This window comes from Poecilia mexicana, unplaced genomic scaffold (assembly GCF_051168715.1).
Source record: "Poecilia mexicana isolate PSO_F unplaced genomic scaffold, ASM5116871v1 scaffold_3, whole genome shotgun sequence".
NCBI classification, from domain to species: Eukaryota; Metazoa; Chordata; class Actinopteri; order Cyprinodontiformes; family Poeciliidae; genus Poecilia; species Poecilia mexicana.
The window spans coordinates 32,394,717-32,410,508 of record NW_028263372.1 but is presented as its reverse complement, the minus strand read 5'-3'; the positions used below and the strand labels follow the sequence as shown (position 1 = coordinate 32,410,508).

Here is a 15,792-nt window from a genome sequence, read left to right as displayed (position 1 = left end):
TCATCAGGAGGTGGCATGAAGGTAATGCTGTTCCCTTAGCCAATCCCTGAAGCTCTTGTGCACCATTACTTTGCATGTTGGTTAGCCATAGTCTGCTCCCATCAAGACCACACCTTTATTGTTTAAGCCAGCTGCTTTCTTTACATTTGTGGCACATTTACTGTATTTTTAGGAGTTTTCTATATTTTTTGCCATAACAACTTCTGCATTGACAAAAAATGTGGACAGAGCCCTCCATATTTGGTAAAGTGTGATACAGATCAGCCAAAAACCATCAAATAAATTCATTAGTGATTGCAAGAGCAATACTTGACTATAGGTATTTTTTCAAAACTTATTTAGCAAATCTGAAAAAAAATATATTGATGTAAATATTAAGTCCTCAATATACAATGACAGGTCACTTTTTTAGGTACCTGTTTGGACTACCTTTTGCTTTCAGAACAACCCTAAATTTTCATGTTATTGATTCAATTAGAATCAATAACATGAAATTATTCCTCAGAGATTTTGGGCTATATTGATGCCATCATGCAGTTGTTGCAGATTCGTCAGCTTGACATCCACGATATGAATCCTCTGATCCACCACATCCCAAAGGGATGGTTATTAGAGTGAAGTTGACTTACTGACATGTTCAAGATACTCATTTGAGATTATCTGAGCTTTGTGAAAGGTTCTGAATTATCCTGCTGGAAATAGACAACACAAGACACGAACATTATAGTCACGAAGGAGAGGGAATGTTGAGAAACATCAGTCAGATCAGACAAAGTTTTTCTCTAAAATAAAATTTTGGTGAACCTGTGGGCATTGTAGCTTCAGATTCCTGTTCTTCCTGTTTGGATAAAATGCCATGCTGTCTGATGTTGGTGATTCACCCCATTCACCCCATCTGGGTGAATGTTCCATAGGATGTGTACTTAGTGATGATATTCTTTTTACTTTGGTTAGAAAGAGTAGATATCTGAGCTGTTGTTGCCTTTCTGTCATCTCAAACCCCTGTGGCCATTCTCCTCTGACCTCTGGTGTGAACAATGTATTTTCATCCACACAGCTGCTGCCAACTGTAGATCAGCAGTTTCTGAAATACTCAGAGCAACCGACTGGCTTCCACAACCATCCCAAAAGACACTGAAATTCACTTTCTTCTCTGCTCTGACGCCCAGTTTGAACTTCCTCAAGTTGTGCTCACCATCCCTAAATGGGTTGAGCTGCTGTCATGTGATTGGCTAATGGACCATATTTTTTAAAACAGAACATTGAACAGATGAATCAAACATAGTAAATACATGAGTGGGCAAGAAATAAATGCACCAAGAAGTGTAAATAAGGGAGTTACATGTCTTAGAACATCAGACATATAGGAGACAATGTGTTCTTATAAAAGCTTAGAGTGATTCAGAGTTTAGAGCTGTCATCGGCCAGTGAAGAGATCAGTAGTTAAATCCTAGGTTCTTCAGTCCTCATGTCAGTGTCCTGCCACCTTTTGCTCCCTCTGATGCGAGTATGGACAGGTTCTTTGTGAATGGTAAGTGATGCTTGTTGTGGTATATAATCATTTACACCTTTTGAAATGTTCTTGTCAGCCCTCTGTTGAAATTCATCTACTTCTTTGTTTTCTTCTATAGTTCTAGATATTTCCCTTTATGTCTGCTGTGCATTGATTTAAACTGTGTTGTGCCGAGGGTTTTAAATGTGCTCCATGTAATATGCAATGAGACACTCAAACAGAGAAGAAGGTGGTTTTCCTGGTTTGGTTTGCTTGTTTCTCCTTTCTGGATTCAGACACATCTTAATAGTGTAAGATTATTTATTTTTTCCCTTTTCAGTTAATGCAGTTACATACAAGATCAGTTATTTACTAAAGTTGATCAATAGCTAAGGAAATGTGCTGTGCCTTTTTGGGGAGCTCTTTCCTTCTTCGCTGTTTTTTTTTAGGAGGCGGGTTATCTTCTGTTAATTGAAGTTGAATTAAAGTCTGGACAGCTATGCTATTCCCTCTCAGTGTTCTGCTCTTTCTCCACCTACAACCTCCTATTTTACGGTAACACGTATTTACCCAACATTGTGTTACAATAGTAGCAATTTTTCAAACCCTAGATGAGATAGATGGAGCTTAAACATTTTTTAAAATTTAACTACTATTTCTGGTGATTTATACCAGGTTAAATCAACCAATTATCCATCCAACAGTTACAATACTAAAATTTTTGCATTGAAGGTTTGCTTTGTTGAACAACCAGTCTGACAACAACCAAAGTTTGCATCTTATAATGGTCTTTAACAATACATCTGTTAATTAGCATTTTTCATTGTTTATTTAGTAACACAGAAGATCTAGATAGTATCAGAAGTGACTCTCAATGACCTGATTCAAAGTGTACCCAGCCTATGTAACGGTGCATTCAGCAGGAAAAACATCACTATTGTTATGATAATTCTAAATTGACCTCTACTTGTCAAGGCAGACTTTGATAGAACTGGAGGAGTTTGGGGTCTCAATGGTTTTCAACAGACAATGATCCAATTTCACCCCCTCTGTTGCTTCTCCCTGGTATAGACAGCTGCAGCCAATCAGAAGTCTCTATTCATTGTGTACAAACAAAACATTGTGAGCCCTGCAGCCTTTAAATCGTCCTGCAGGACCCCATGGACATGTGTAGACCATCAGCAGCATCTCCTGTCAGACGCGTTTTTCCATCCAAACTTCTTCAAAATTACTTGCACAATGAACATCAGATGCAGAGAGTCTGTTTGCAGGAAACTCTTCGGTCCAGTGGACCATGACCAGCTGCGTCAGGACTTACAGCTGAAACTGAAGGAGATCATGTCGCAGGACAGCCAGCGCTGGAACTTCAACTTCCAATCTGAGACACCGCAGCTTGGCAGATTTCAGTGGGAGGAAATACCTGCAGATCGTGCTCCATCTTTCTATCAGGAGTCCCCACAGCCAGTGGTTGAAGTTAATTCTCCAAGAACTGAGGATGATGGTAGTGAGAGCAATAATGATGAACACCTTGGCACAAACCAAGAGAACTATTTAAGTGTGTCCAACACACTCAAGCATCCTGCTGAAAAAACGCCTACAAGAAGGAAGCGGTCACTCTCCAAACCTGTAGCAAAGTCCAATGATGCAAGAATTACAGGTGAAAGTACATATTCATAATGGTGAATATTTCTATAATATTAACTATTATAGCTACATAATAGGAGCTATAAATCAATAAAATGTTCTTTCTTCTGTTTGGCAGATTACTTTGCAAAGAGAAGACGGTCAGTAGAAGCTCAGAGCATCATCAGTCTTTTTCACACCAATTTCAACAAGGAAACTCAGTGCCAGACCATAAGATGAACATGCTTTGGAAAACGTTTACATGACTACTTTTGATGGCCAGAACTAAGAATTAAGAGGGAAACCATTATTTTATTTTATTTTTTAGTCGTGTCTATCTGTATTTATTTTATTTATGGGTATGTTAATTTAAATAAAGTTGCATGTGTTTTGTTTTTGTCAGTATTGTTGTTGAATTTCTTGGATCAGCTCAGCTGCTTTTGTGAAATTGATAAATTAATGACTTGTAAATTTGTACAGTCATTGCAGATCTAATAAAACGGTGTAATTGACGAAAGCGCAGATGCTTCAGATTCTGTGATTGCATTTCCATCTAGTTTGGCATACTGAAACATTCCCTGTAGTCTTCAGAGAAAACAATGTTCCACTTCACTAATTTACAAATACATTCTCCATCAACTCATAAATAACTGTATGAGTCGATGCAGAGTGTATCTTCAAGTTTTATTACTAATTAACAAGTTTTAATCATGACTTTTTGTACACCTATTTTTACAAAAATATATATATAAATCACACGAAGATTATGCTGTTCCCTTTTATTTTTGAAATTCAAAATTGTTTTGAGTTTTTACACCAAATTAGAATACAAAGTGCAATATGTGACAATGAATTTAATAATTGCTAAACTTGAGCAATCAATGTGAAACAGGTAAAATAAACTAAAGCATTACTAAAGTAAGATTTGTATTGCATCTTGAAATGATAATTTTTTTTCATTTGCCCTTTAAAGCCAAAAACCTTTGTGAGTTGTTTTTTTTATTTATTTTTTTTATATTAACTTGATAATTAATAGTCCAGCGACCTGTATCTATAAGATAATGTTTAGCTTGCTGAAATGCAAGCATCATAGTTTTTCCCCTTGCTCAGTTTTTCAGTTCAATAATTTTTCAGGCTGTCTGCAGGCTTATAAGGCAGTATTTCTGTGTTAGCCACAGATGAATGGGTTCATAAGTGTCGCTCTGAAGTGATGGAAAATGGAAAGGAAGCTGAATGTTTAGAAACCAAAGGAAGAAATTTACTATACAGTAATTGCATTTTCTGGGTCTTATTATGCAAAATTTCATAATCACAGTTATAAGGAATGTGCTGCCAGGCTTAAAATTATATCCATTAACATTAACTGTGAGTTCCAAATTAGTCCATTAGAGAGGCTAAATCCCTCATAAGTGTATTTGTGTATTTGCTCCTGTTATGTTTGGGTTATAGTTGTGAAAGAAGTCTGAAGAGGCCATCTGGCCAGAGAGCAGCACAATGGCCACAAAGGAGAGTGTGCCATCTAATTCACCTGCAAATTAGTTCTCACGTCCTTCCACCCCCTCTCGGGACCTTCTTTTTCTCTTTTCTTTTTAGTTTTTGTCTCTTTTCAAGCTCAAAGAAATGACATGTGCCCAAAGCAGACCCAGCTCAGCCTGATATTTTCTACTTTTGTGAGAAGACTGTGGTCATTTTAACATAGAAGTTCATAAGAAACACATTTTAATCCACACAATGAAAGGTTCAATGTGTTTTTATGAATGAGGACAGAAGAAACTTTCTTCTTACCATTTCAAAAATCAGTCAAAATTCCCTTAGGTAATGCATTTCCCCAGAAAGTACCATAATTAATTGCTTAAAGATGCACACAACAAGCCTCGTGCATCATCAGTGAAAAAAATTAGATGTAGGAACAATGGCAATTGTTTTTATTAACAGAAATTAAATGCATCATCTTCATATACCCCCAAAACCTGAAAACCTGGTCATTTTGCCCCATTACTATTTTAGTGGCTTTGGTTACTTTAAACAGAGTTTTGTACCAGCAGTGCATCAAGTGGCACCTATCTTGATGTTTTCCCCTTTGACAACCAGCAGTTTAATGCAATGTCATGTACATATCACATACAGATACTCTGCTGCAAGGACATATGGTTGTGCAGCTCAGGTAAATACTGTCTACCAGAAGGAGGTCACTCATAGTTATTTTGGTGTCATATTCACTTATATGTCAGAGGAGTCAACTGAACCAAAGAGAGAGTAAGAACTACATTCAGTGGGAAAAGAAAAACTATATAATCTTCAGAAAACGATCTACAACTAAATCATAAGTGTCCATTTTTTTATTATGTTTTCCTAAAATTTCTCAGGAGAAATTTTACCATGTTGTACCATTTTTGTACCCAATGGTACAAAAATAGGTTTATGTATACAAAGTGGGAGTAAGTTGATATTAAAATTTTAACACATGGGTATGAAATGGGGGGAGCATCCAGCAAAGGTGCAAACTAATTTGTAACCTTATCAGAAATTTGAAATTTTGAAATGAAATGAAATATTAATATTGTTGAGAAAATATCTATTTTTTAGAAACATGTACATTTTTGGTCTTGTTCATTTGTTTGTCTATGTCTGCCCTATATAATTAAACCCTCAGTCACAGCAGATGACTGTTCACAATGAGCCAGGCTCCAGTAGAGGTTTGTTCCTGTTAAAAATGAGTCTTTTCTCACACCATCATCACGTGTATGATTACTATGAAGGATTGTGACAAAGTTAACAACCCCATGAAATCAACCAGCCACTGTTGCAACATGCTTGTTCAGGAAAAGGAACTGTTGCAAAGCCAATGACTCGACGTAATTGAGTGTATTTCCTGAAACAAAATATTTTCCTTTACCAATTGTCATGTCAGATTCAACTTCAATACACAGTATTAAAAATATGATTGAACCAATGAGTACTTATTTAAATCAAATGTTTTTTTTCTTAAACCTGAACTTATGATTGGACTAAATTGAACATATTTCTATATTGCCTGTTAAAGTGTCTTGAGATGAAATCTGTTGTGAATCGGTGATATGTAAATAAACCAAAATTTTTTCTTGGTGTTCTGTTTAAGTACATAATGTCAGACTCACCACAATACATACATGCAAATAAAAAAAAAATGGCTGGACATATTGTATCTTAGACTGAATTTAAATTCAATACAAACAAAACAACTAGACATTGTCAAATAACCTCAATTTAAAAATAAATAAACTGTCGAAAGGGAAGCAGCTGTCGTCATTGACTTTCAGCCCATTGTAAAACAAGGTAGGTTTTAGTGTAAATATTCTTTGTATGTTATTTGTCTGGTAATCTCCATCCAAACTGGTCCTGTACATTTGTTTGACTATTTATTACCTAAACAGCACCAATTAAAGGGGTAAAACAGAACGTTTAACCACGCTGGAATCAAGGTAATAAAATTCTCCTCTCACCAGTTCCTAGTGAGTACAAAGGCCAAAATCCCATAGCACACTTCAGGACGGTGCTGCCTATTGTTGTGGTCACCAGAGGCAGATGGTCACTTAGGCTCTTTCACCACATGGTCAGCTGTGTGAAGGAATGCCTCGGCACCCCATGGATGGCCAGCGGGAGAAAGGTCACCATCTGCTGCCTAAAGGTTACTTATGTAAAAAACAGACTATTAACCGTTTGTATAAGAATCCACCCCCTTGTTGTAGCTTCGAAAGAAATATTGCTGCAAATGCAAGCTTGCATAGTTGCTGAATAACAGCTATTCTTCAAATTGTCTTTCTTTTGAATAAGATAAAATGAAAAGTAACAAAAAAGATGAAAAGCCAAAGAAACATTATGCGATTACTTTCAATTCACCATACACTTTTTTAAATCTTCAATCATTTATTGTTGTAGAGTATTCCTGACAGTTACAATATACGGGAAATGTCAAGTGTCTAATTACCATTAGACATATAAATCACTTCTCTAGTACAAAGGCTAAATAAATGTTTTAAATAGAATCAGAAAAAAAAATAATTATGGTGTCTAAAAAGGCGGCTGGCAGCAGTCATTATACTAGGCTTATTCAACTAAAAACTACAATAGTTACAATTGGTGGAGAGACACAAATTACACCAATGCATTGACCTCAAGATGCACCGTCAGCACTAAAATCTAAAAGTGGCAGGGTTGCCTGAAAAAGCAAAAGGTTGTAAATCTGTAGATTTTTTTTTCTCCATTTTTTCTTCTCCACAGAGTTTGATAGAGAACACAGACTGGGACAACCACCGTATGGCGGACTATGCACCCGTGTTAGATAGCCAGGATTCACAGCTTTTGGATTACGGAGAAAATACTGAGGCAGGCACAAGACAACAACTCCAACACATAACATGAGAAGGACCTTCACGTAGACCTACTGAAAATTTCCAGTGGAGATGAAGCGACACCAGCCATTTGAAGAAAAACTTGTATGAGCCCAGGATGTACACTGGATTTATTTATGCTGCAAGTCTACTGACACTAAAAAGATGTTCAGCACCCAGGAGATAATCAGTTTCTGCCCAACTACCAGGCCAATGAATAGGGTGATTGTTGTGCACCGGTACATTTGATATGCATCAGCTACCATTGCCTCACCTTCTGACCTAATACAACCAGCACATCTGCCAACAATTAAACCTTTGGACTACAGCTCCATGGCTAACAATAAAGGTCACACTTCCTGTGCCCTGTTTGCGGACTGCACATTTACATTGACCACACACAGAATCTGAGGTTGCATGATCAACGGTTTGTGTTGTTAACCCAGCAATGGGGAGACTCTGTCCAGACAGACTTTCCCATTGGATTGTGGAATCCATTTCTCTTTCTTACACCAGCAGGGATCTACTGATGCCCCAGGGTGTGAGGGCTCACTCCATCAGGGGCAAAACAACTTCCTGGGCTCTACTTGGGGGGTGCTGACGAGTGATATGTGAACTGTGGCCAGCTGGTCTTTGCTGTACACATTTGTTCAGTTTTATTGTTTGAACGTTAACTCACTCTGTATTTTCCGCTGCATGTGAAGTGCTGCAGTAGCTTGCTATGCTCGGCCCAGGTTTGATGGCTGCTCTGCAGGGCATTTATAAATGTCCAATACTTGAGTTGTACTTGACTGATTTAACTAAAAGGGAAAGTAATGCTAGTAGCACACAACTACTGTTCCCTAAAGGAGACGAACAAGATACAACACATGGCTACTCTGCTCCTCAGTGTGGTTTGGTAAAGAGTGGCTATCAAGTCAGTGACTAGTCAGGTATATGGTGCAGGTGGGGCCTGTCACTCGTCATCACACCATTTGCCAAGGAGATGTGATTAGAGGTGGCTTCAGTCATGACATCCCATCCTCACATGTTGTGCCTTGTTCCTCTCCTACAGTAAACAGAAATTATGTGCATAACATTACGCTTTCACACGCCTTAGATCTCTAGCTGATAATGTGCTGTTCTTTCAAGAGACTCATACTATAAGAGCATCTGAACAGAAGTCTCACAGAACAGATAAAATACATCAATCCACTTTTTCCAGCAAGACTTACTGTGTTGCAGTTATTTGGAAAAGCATACATTTTAAACACATTTCAACAATATGTGAACCAAACGGTCAATCCATCATTGCATCTCATTGCATCTGTGGGCTATCTTTACTCCACTCATGTAACAAAGTTGAGTATCTGCAGGCCCAAAACTGATGAGCCAGCATTTTTTAGAAAAACCTTTGAAAGTCATCTGACCTTTCAAACATAAATTTAATAGTAACTGGGGACCATAAAGTACTTTGCCTCAATCCTCACAGCTCAGCAGACAAAATATGGAGTCACTCTTATGGTTCTAAATAATCTTATCACCTTTACTAATTTAGTTGACATTTGGCAACTCCAGAACCCGATATACAGAAAATACTCTTTTTAAGCACAAATCATTTTCTTGTGCTGATTTGTTTTCATTGGATGCCAAGCTTATAGCAAACATTACCAAAAAAAACAAATACCATGACGTTTTGATCTCAGATCACGCCCCAATCTTCATGACACTCGGACCGTCCTCCGCATGGGATTTCTGTGCATCTGTTAGAGCAAAACCTTTCTAAACATGTCTGCTAAAAAAAATTACAGAATATCTTGAAATTAGTGACACTTGAGGGAAGCGCTCAAATTTGTTATAAGAGGCCAAATTATTGCATACGAGTCAGCTTTGGAAAAATCAAATAGGATTAGTTTAGGCAACTCTCAAACATCGCAAAATATTTTCAAACCTAAATATAAGTATAACATGATTTTATCACAAAAGGTCTGCGACCAAGTCTGGCATTTTAGGAGGCAGAATTTCAAACAAACCTCATACACTTTTAGCTTGGCAGCTTAGGGGGTAACAAGCCAGCAGAGCTATGAACGAAAGAGCTTTACAGATCTGATGACATGGGTGATGTGGATTACTGGGCTAAAAAATGTAAACGTACTGAGGCTGGACGAAGCCTCTCGTGAAGCCCTTTACGCGGAAATATCTCTGGCAGAAATACTGAACTCTTTCAGGTCAATGCAAAGTAGAAAAACCCAGAACAAGATCGAATTGGCAGTGAATTTTAATACAAATTTGCAAATCAAATAACTAATTCTGAAGCCAGACAGGGATGAAACAGAGCCTTCATCATACCATCCAATTTCCATGTTCAACATAGATTTTAAGATAATCACTAAAATACTAGCAAAACGGCTAAATATGTAAATAGAACTCACACTGATCAGTTGGAGCTAATCATAGCATTTCTTTATATGCAGACAACATTGCCCTGTTTGGATCAGACCCTGAACACTTACAACCACATTTGCTTGTTAATTCCTTAGGAAAGGTTAGTGTTATAACTGGCTTAATGCCAGTTATACCACTAACTGACAGAAGCCTGTATCGACATCTAAATAACTGAACCCACCGTTTCTGCCACCAATGTCAGAAATATGATGTACTGGCAATATGGCTTTAAGAAGGCAGACTGGTTCATCCCCCTCTACTAAGAAAAGTCTCCCACAAGACTTCTTTCTGTTCTCCTCTCATCAAAATCAAAATTATTTTAGATATTTATAATGAAATCGCATAAATTACCATCTGAGAATAATGTATGTTTAAAATGTCTCCTAGGTCCCCCTGTAGCAAAACATTTGATCTCAGTGCTGGTCCGTTTCTTAAGTACTTAAGATTAAAAAAAATAAAACAAGCCTGGGAAGGTGAGCTTGATATTGAGATTGAGGATGAAACATGGGATGAAATATTAACGAACATCAAGTCTTGTTCAATTAATGCTGTCTTTGGTTGCCTCAGTACATGAATGAAATTACTCTATAATTAGATTAAGTAAGAAATGTCCTAATCATGTTCACTACATAATAGATGCAAGGCGGGTGAAGGTCCTCATGCACACCTTTTTTGGTTTTGTCCAAAATTGCATAACTTTTGTTGGTTCATCTTCCAGTGGTTTTCATCTATCACTCTGCTCTGTCACTACTTAGCACTTTGAAAAACTTGCATCATATGCAAAGCTCTAACTCTTTGCATGAGGATTGTTAAGAGGTTTATTCTAAAACTCTGGAAGACCTGGCTGACTGAACTCATAAGCATTCTGCATGTGGAAAGACTAAGATACAAGTTATCTTGTGCCATTCTGGAGTTTTCTGGGATACAAAATCCAGTATTAGATCATATGAATGACCAATGATGCTCCCTTTATTTAACCACCTTACACAAGTGTTTTACAGATAAGATGATCAGCTGTACATTTGAGCAGGTTTCACAGATAAGAACTTGGCTCCTGCTTTACATTTACTTATTTTATATTTTTATATTAGTTTTTTTATTAATGTTAAGGTATAATTGAACTTAAAAGCCTTTATAAAGAAAGTGTTTAAAAAATAATGTGCCCCTTCCGCTTCAGTACGTTTTCAATTGTTATTAAGATAAGGACATTTGAGAAAAACAAACAAAAAAAAAAAAGCACTGGCCATGACACTCGGACAGTCCTCCGCATGGGAGACTCCAGCAGATGAATGTTCTTCAAAAAGCTGATACCTGAAAAGGAAACATTGTCTTAGCTTGTGAACTTCAAAATTATTCAGAGGAAAAAGGAAATAAAAACAGGTTTGGGAATACCCAGAATGTTAGCTACAACTAAACTCTTGTCATAGCCAAACTTTAGGAGAGAGTAGGTAATGCTACAAAACCTTCCCTCAGTAATCAACAGCTACAGACTCTTTTTAAGGTGCCACCGAGAATTGTAAAAAAAATAAAAATAAAATAAAAAAATAAAATTAAATAGCAAAGGGTGTTCAAGGAGTTTTTCTTTATATATGATTACTATACAGAAAGGAAAAGTGAGGGGAGTGAGCCAAAAGCCCTTCTGAGACAACTGCTCAGGCTGCTATGAAGCTTCTGTTTAACATAAAATCCCTACATGGAGATCGATTAGCCTTCTGGATAGTTTTTTTCATTACTGTGACAGTTTTTATTGTAGTAATATAACAAACCTCAGCATCACATTTAGCAGAAAATAAGGCAAGAGGTAAGTTTGCTTATAAAAGTATCAACATTTAAACAGTTCACCTCAGGCTGTACCTGTTAAGTACTAAGGTGGATTGATAGTATTTTGTGATTTTGTCAAAGTCATTGTTATCAGAGTCCCACCAAGGAGCAAATGCATGGCAGTATCTTGATCCTCACTGTCCCCTGACCTAAGTGACAACCTAAGTCCACCTTAAGTGTGCAACGCATGCAGGATGCCCTCAAATTTCTCACAAAATGTAGATTCCTAAATATAACTGAACAAGTCTTTGCTGACAGCAAAACTGTTTAGTTTTTTTTTTTTTCTGCTGCAGAAACAAATAGTAAATAATGATTATACAAACATTTTAAAACTTTTTTGTCATTTGCTTTTATGGTATTTGAAAACTCTAAGATTAAAATAAAAATGATACAGATAATATTCAGTATTAAATATTCAAGATTTCATTTTTTTCACTAGAATTTCAGAAACAAAAACAGCTAGAATAAAGATGTGAAATCTTAATACTTTTAAATAGATCTAAGTTAAACCTTATATTGAAGTTGCCCAACAGATATGATTTGAAAGGCAGTGGTTTCTTACACTCCCTTCATACATTTTCATCCTTACACATGCCACATGTCCTGGTAAGAGTTTTACCAAAATGTCATCATGTCAGTATTTCAGCAAACAGCTGTAGCTACATATGCTCATCACAGGCAGGAGAATATGTCCAGTGCGTCTTTGCCCGTCATAAACAGATGAGCAAACGTTGTGAAGCGCATTCAGGATGTCTGGTTTCAAGTTTCAGCAGCTCTCATCCTGACTGGCAGTGGAGCTGCGTGGAGGGTTGGGGCACAGCACGGTGTTGGTGTTGTTGGAGGAGAAGGATGAAGGGGAAGAAGACAGCTGGTCATTCATCGGCAGGCTGTCCTGGCTGTGGAGGACATTACAGGTTCGTCTGAGCCGAGGTCTCAGCCGGCCTCTGACTTCACCCCCACCGACATCTCTCTGGTCCAGCAGGAAGGTGAGGGACTCTGCGATGTGGTTCAGCGTTTGATCCATGTGCGTTATCTGTGAGATTTTCAAAACATTGTTGATAAAATGAAACATTTTGAACTAGATGGGTTGATTTTGTTTATAACAGAAGATTACATTCAAGCAACATGGGAATAAATGCCACATAATTTTATTGCCAGAATGATTAGCCAGTATGCAACATCAACAGTTTATGTTTCATAGTTAAATTAATTTATATAAATGTGTCTAACTTATCAAAAGGCTTCCTAAGAAGTCAAATGATAAGGAACTAACACTATTTTTGATATATATTCAACAGCAACATCCAAGTATCAATAAAGCTTAAAATTATGGATTGCACAATATATTCTGCTAAGACATAAACCATTTTTGTCTACAATGTATTAGAGAAAATGTTAAATACAGCAAATATTAAGATAGAGCAATAAGTCAGGTAACAACAAGAACCATCATAACTTAAGGAATTCTAGAAAATCTGATTTATGAATTATTTGACATGCATTGCTTTATTAAGTGTGTCTGTTAACTCTTGTAAGGTGAATTATGGGTAGTGAATTCAATTCATATTTGTAAAATATCTGCAATATTCAAGTTTATTACTTGAACTAATGAAAAAAAAGAGTCAACACACATTTCATATTTAGTTATAACAAATGATGAGAGAGAAAAAAAGCAACCTTTTGTCATATCCAAAACCACTTTCAATTGTTTAACATTTAATAAGTTAACTGTGTTGTCAAGATTCTCTCAAGAGGACATTCATAAGTTGTTCTTTCATAAAAGTCCACAACTTATGAATACAAAATGAACATTGTCCGATTTAAATATAAGACTTTTATCTAAAAAAAAATAAATAAAAATGTGCAAACCACTTGAAGTAAAAGTAGGGTTGTAAATTTCTACTGACATTACACAGTTCCTACCTTGTCCTCCATCCTGTTGAGCCTTGATCCAATTGAGTTGTTTCCTTTATCTCTGGCGCGGTCTTCAGAGGTTGACATTAGACAATGAAATGTAAAAAGAATAAATACATAAAAGAGACCATTAAGTGAAATGTTTTTCTCACAGTTAATATAATCCATTTTCAGGTAGAAGTGCAGTGATTTATTACCTGAACCCGTCTGGAACAAAGTCATTTTCCCCAAAGACTGATCTAGTCTGAGAGAAACAATAGAGAGCTAACGTCAGAAGAATATTTATAGATTCCCTCTGTGTTTCCTCTGTCACCCTCACACTCTTCCGTGTTCCAAGATATTTTCGGGAAGGATTGTTTTTCTTGATACACTTGCAAAAAGATATACATCATAAACACATTTCATTACTCAAGGGAACTCATTAATTTAAGCTCATTTTACTTAAAGAGGATACCTCCTCTGGAGCTCCTTGATCCGCACCATGAGGTTCAGGTGACCCTGAGAGTACTGTTCAATCACATCTCGGACATCATATGGCTTACGAGCTTGCTAAAAAAAAACAAACAAACATTGATTGAATTATTGATTAAATGACACTTAAAACCTTTAATTTACAGTTCTATTAATTTAGTTTCAGTTTTTTTTTTTTAAAGCACTGTAAAAGTTTTAGTCTTTTTTTTTGCTGCTGAGACTGGTGTGTATTTACTGCGCTGGGGACATTTACAGCCCACACACTAAAGATTAATTCTGTACACACAGCATTTTTTTTTTTATCAGTTTTGCTTTAATTGGCCAGTGCAGACGAAACCCTGTAAGAGCTCATTTACAGTTTGCTGCTGATGAGGTCTTGTGATCAGAAAAATGCTGGTCATTGCTGTTTGATGTGTGGGCCTTGTAAACTGCTCACACAACTACATCGGTAATAAGGTACAATAATGTGATTGTTGCATTGTAGCTATAGCATTGCAAAACTAGGCCGAATATATGGAAGCACCTTTGTTTAATTCAACTCTGCTTCGAGAAATGCGGCTTTACAATAAGCCAGATAAATCACTAGTTTTGAGTTCTTATATTTCAAACTGATACGATTTACCATCATCTCAACATACAATTTAAACTCTTTTTTTAATGCCAATCAAGTATGAGTATGATGCATTCACAAAGAAGTTTATTTTGTAGACATTGAATTTAAATTCTTCTGATGAGCACCTTGATGTTCTTCGCAAATTGAAGATAGAAAAACAGATTCTTAATTAGTCAGCAACTGATGTTTTTCCAGCATTAATTGACCTGAACTCAGTTCATGGCAATGATCCTAACGTCTTTATTCAATCATTTCATCACAAGTGCTGCTCTAAATTAGATGTAGTGGGTCTGGTTAATCAGTCATGTTCATCAAAAACAGAACAGTCCTTGAATAAATGATAATATTTCTAGTTTTAAGAAGAATGTGTTAAAGTTAAATTACAAAGTAGTTTTTAACATTTTCACTTTAAAGAACTTATAATACCTCTTTCAATAATATTATATAAACTTTGGAAGTGCTTACAGTGCTTTGCTTCCTAATATTGTCATCCTGCACAGTTGTAAAGTTTGAAGACATCAGCATTATTCTAAAAAACATAAAACCCTCTTCATATTCTCCCAACCTCTGTTTTTAATCTGGTTGGCTCCTGCATTGGGGATTTTATCACCCAGTGCTTGTTTTGGCTTACCTACACTACTTTTAGATCCCTTTTCACATGTGTCAACAAAAAGCCCTTGAAAACATTCTGCTGGTTCAAATCTTTGCTGAACAAACAAGACAAGAACAAACAAAACCACCTACATCTCTCCTGTTTTTTTTGTTTTTTACTCTTGTCATCTGTTCATTTCAGAATTACTTTGACAATTCTCATTTTATCTTTCAGGATCATGCAAGGACAACACTTTTCTTATATTAATGAATAAAGTCATATACTTTTACTTCAGTTCTTAGGTCCTCAATGCAAAATCTATTCGTAATCCCAAAGATCAGATATGTCACTGATATTGCTCTTTCCAGACTCGTGCCCTTCCCGTACTCTAATATCTAGAGCCTGGACTCATTTAAAATAGCTGCTGAAAAGATTATTTGTCCTTATGCTGTATTCCATTATGATAAAATAA

The 15,792-nt window shown here is 36.5% G+C and overlaps 1 protein-coding gene across 2 annotated transcripts in view; it reads right to left on the bottom strand.

Moving 5' to 3' along the window:
- Nucleotides 1-10,860: 10,860 nt before the first annotated feature.
- The window catches only part of kcnq1.1 (potassium voltage-gated channel, KQT-like subfamily, member 1.1), a 55,506-nt gene continuing 50,574 nt past the window's right edge, over nt 10,861-15,792 (bottom strand). Inside the window, exons 14-17 of one of the 2 annotated variants that reach the window (XM_088004448.1) lie at nt 14,099-14,193; nt 13,842-13,888; nt 13,654-13,715; nt 10,861-12,763 (exon numbers count right to left, since the gene is read on the bottom strand). In XM_088004448.1, coding sequence (XP_087860574.1) covers nt 12,497-12,763; nt 13,654-13,715; nt 13,842-13,888; nt 14,099-14,193 — 471 coding nt within the window. In that variant the 3' untranslated portion in view covers nt 10,861-12,496. Of the gene's footprint in view, nt 12,764-13,653; nt 13,889-14,098; nt 14,194-15,792 lie in introns of both variants that reach the window. The other variant, XM_088004447.1, reaches the window with a different exon arrangement.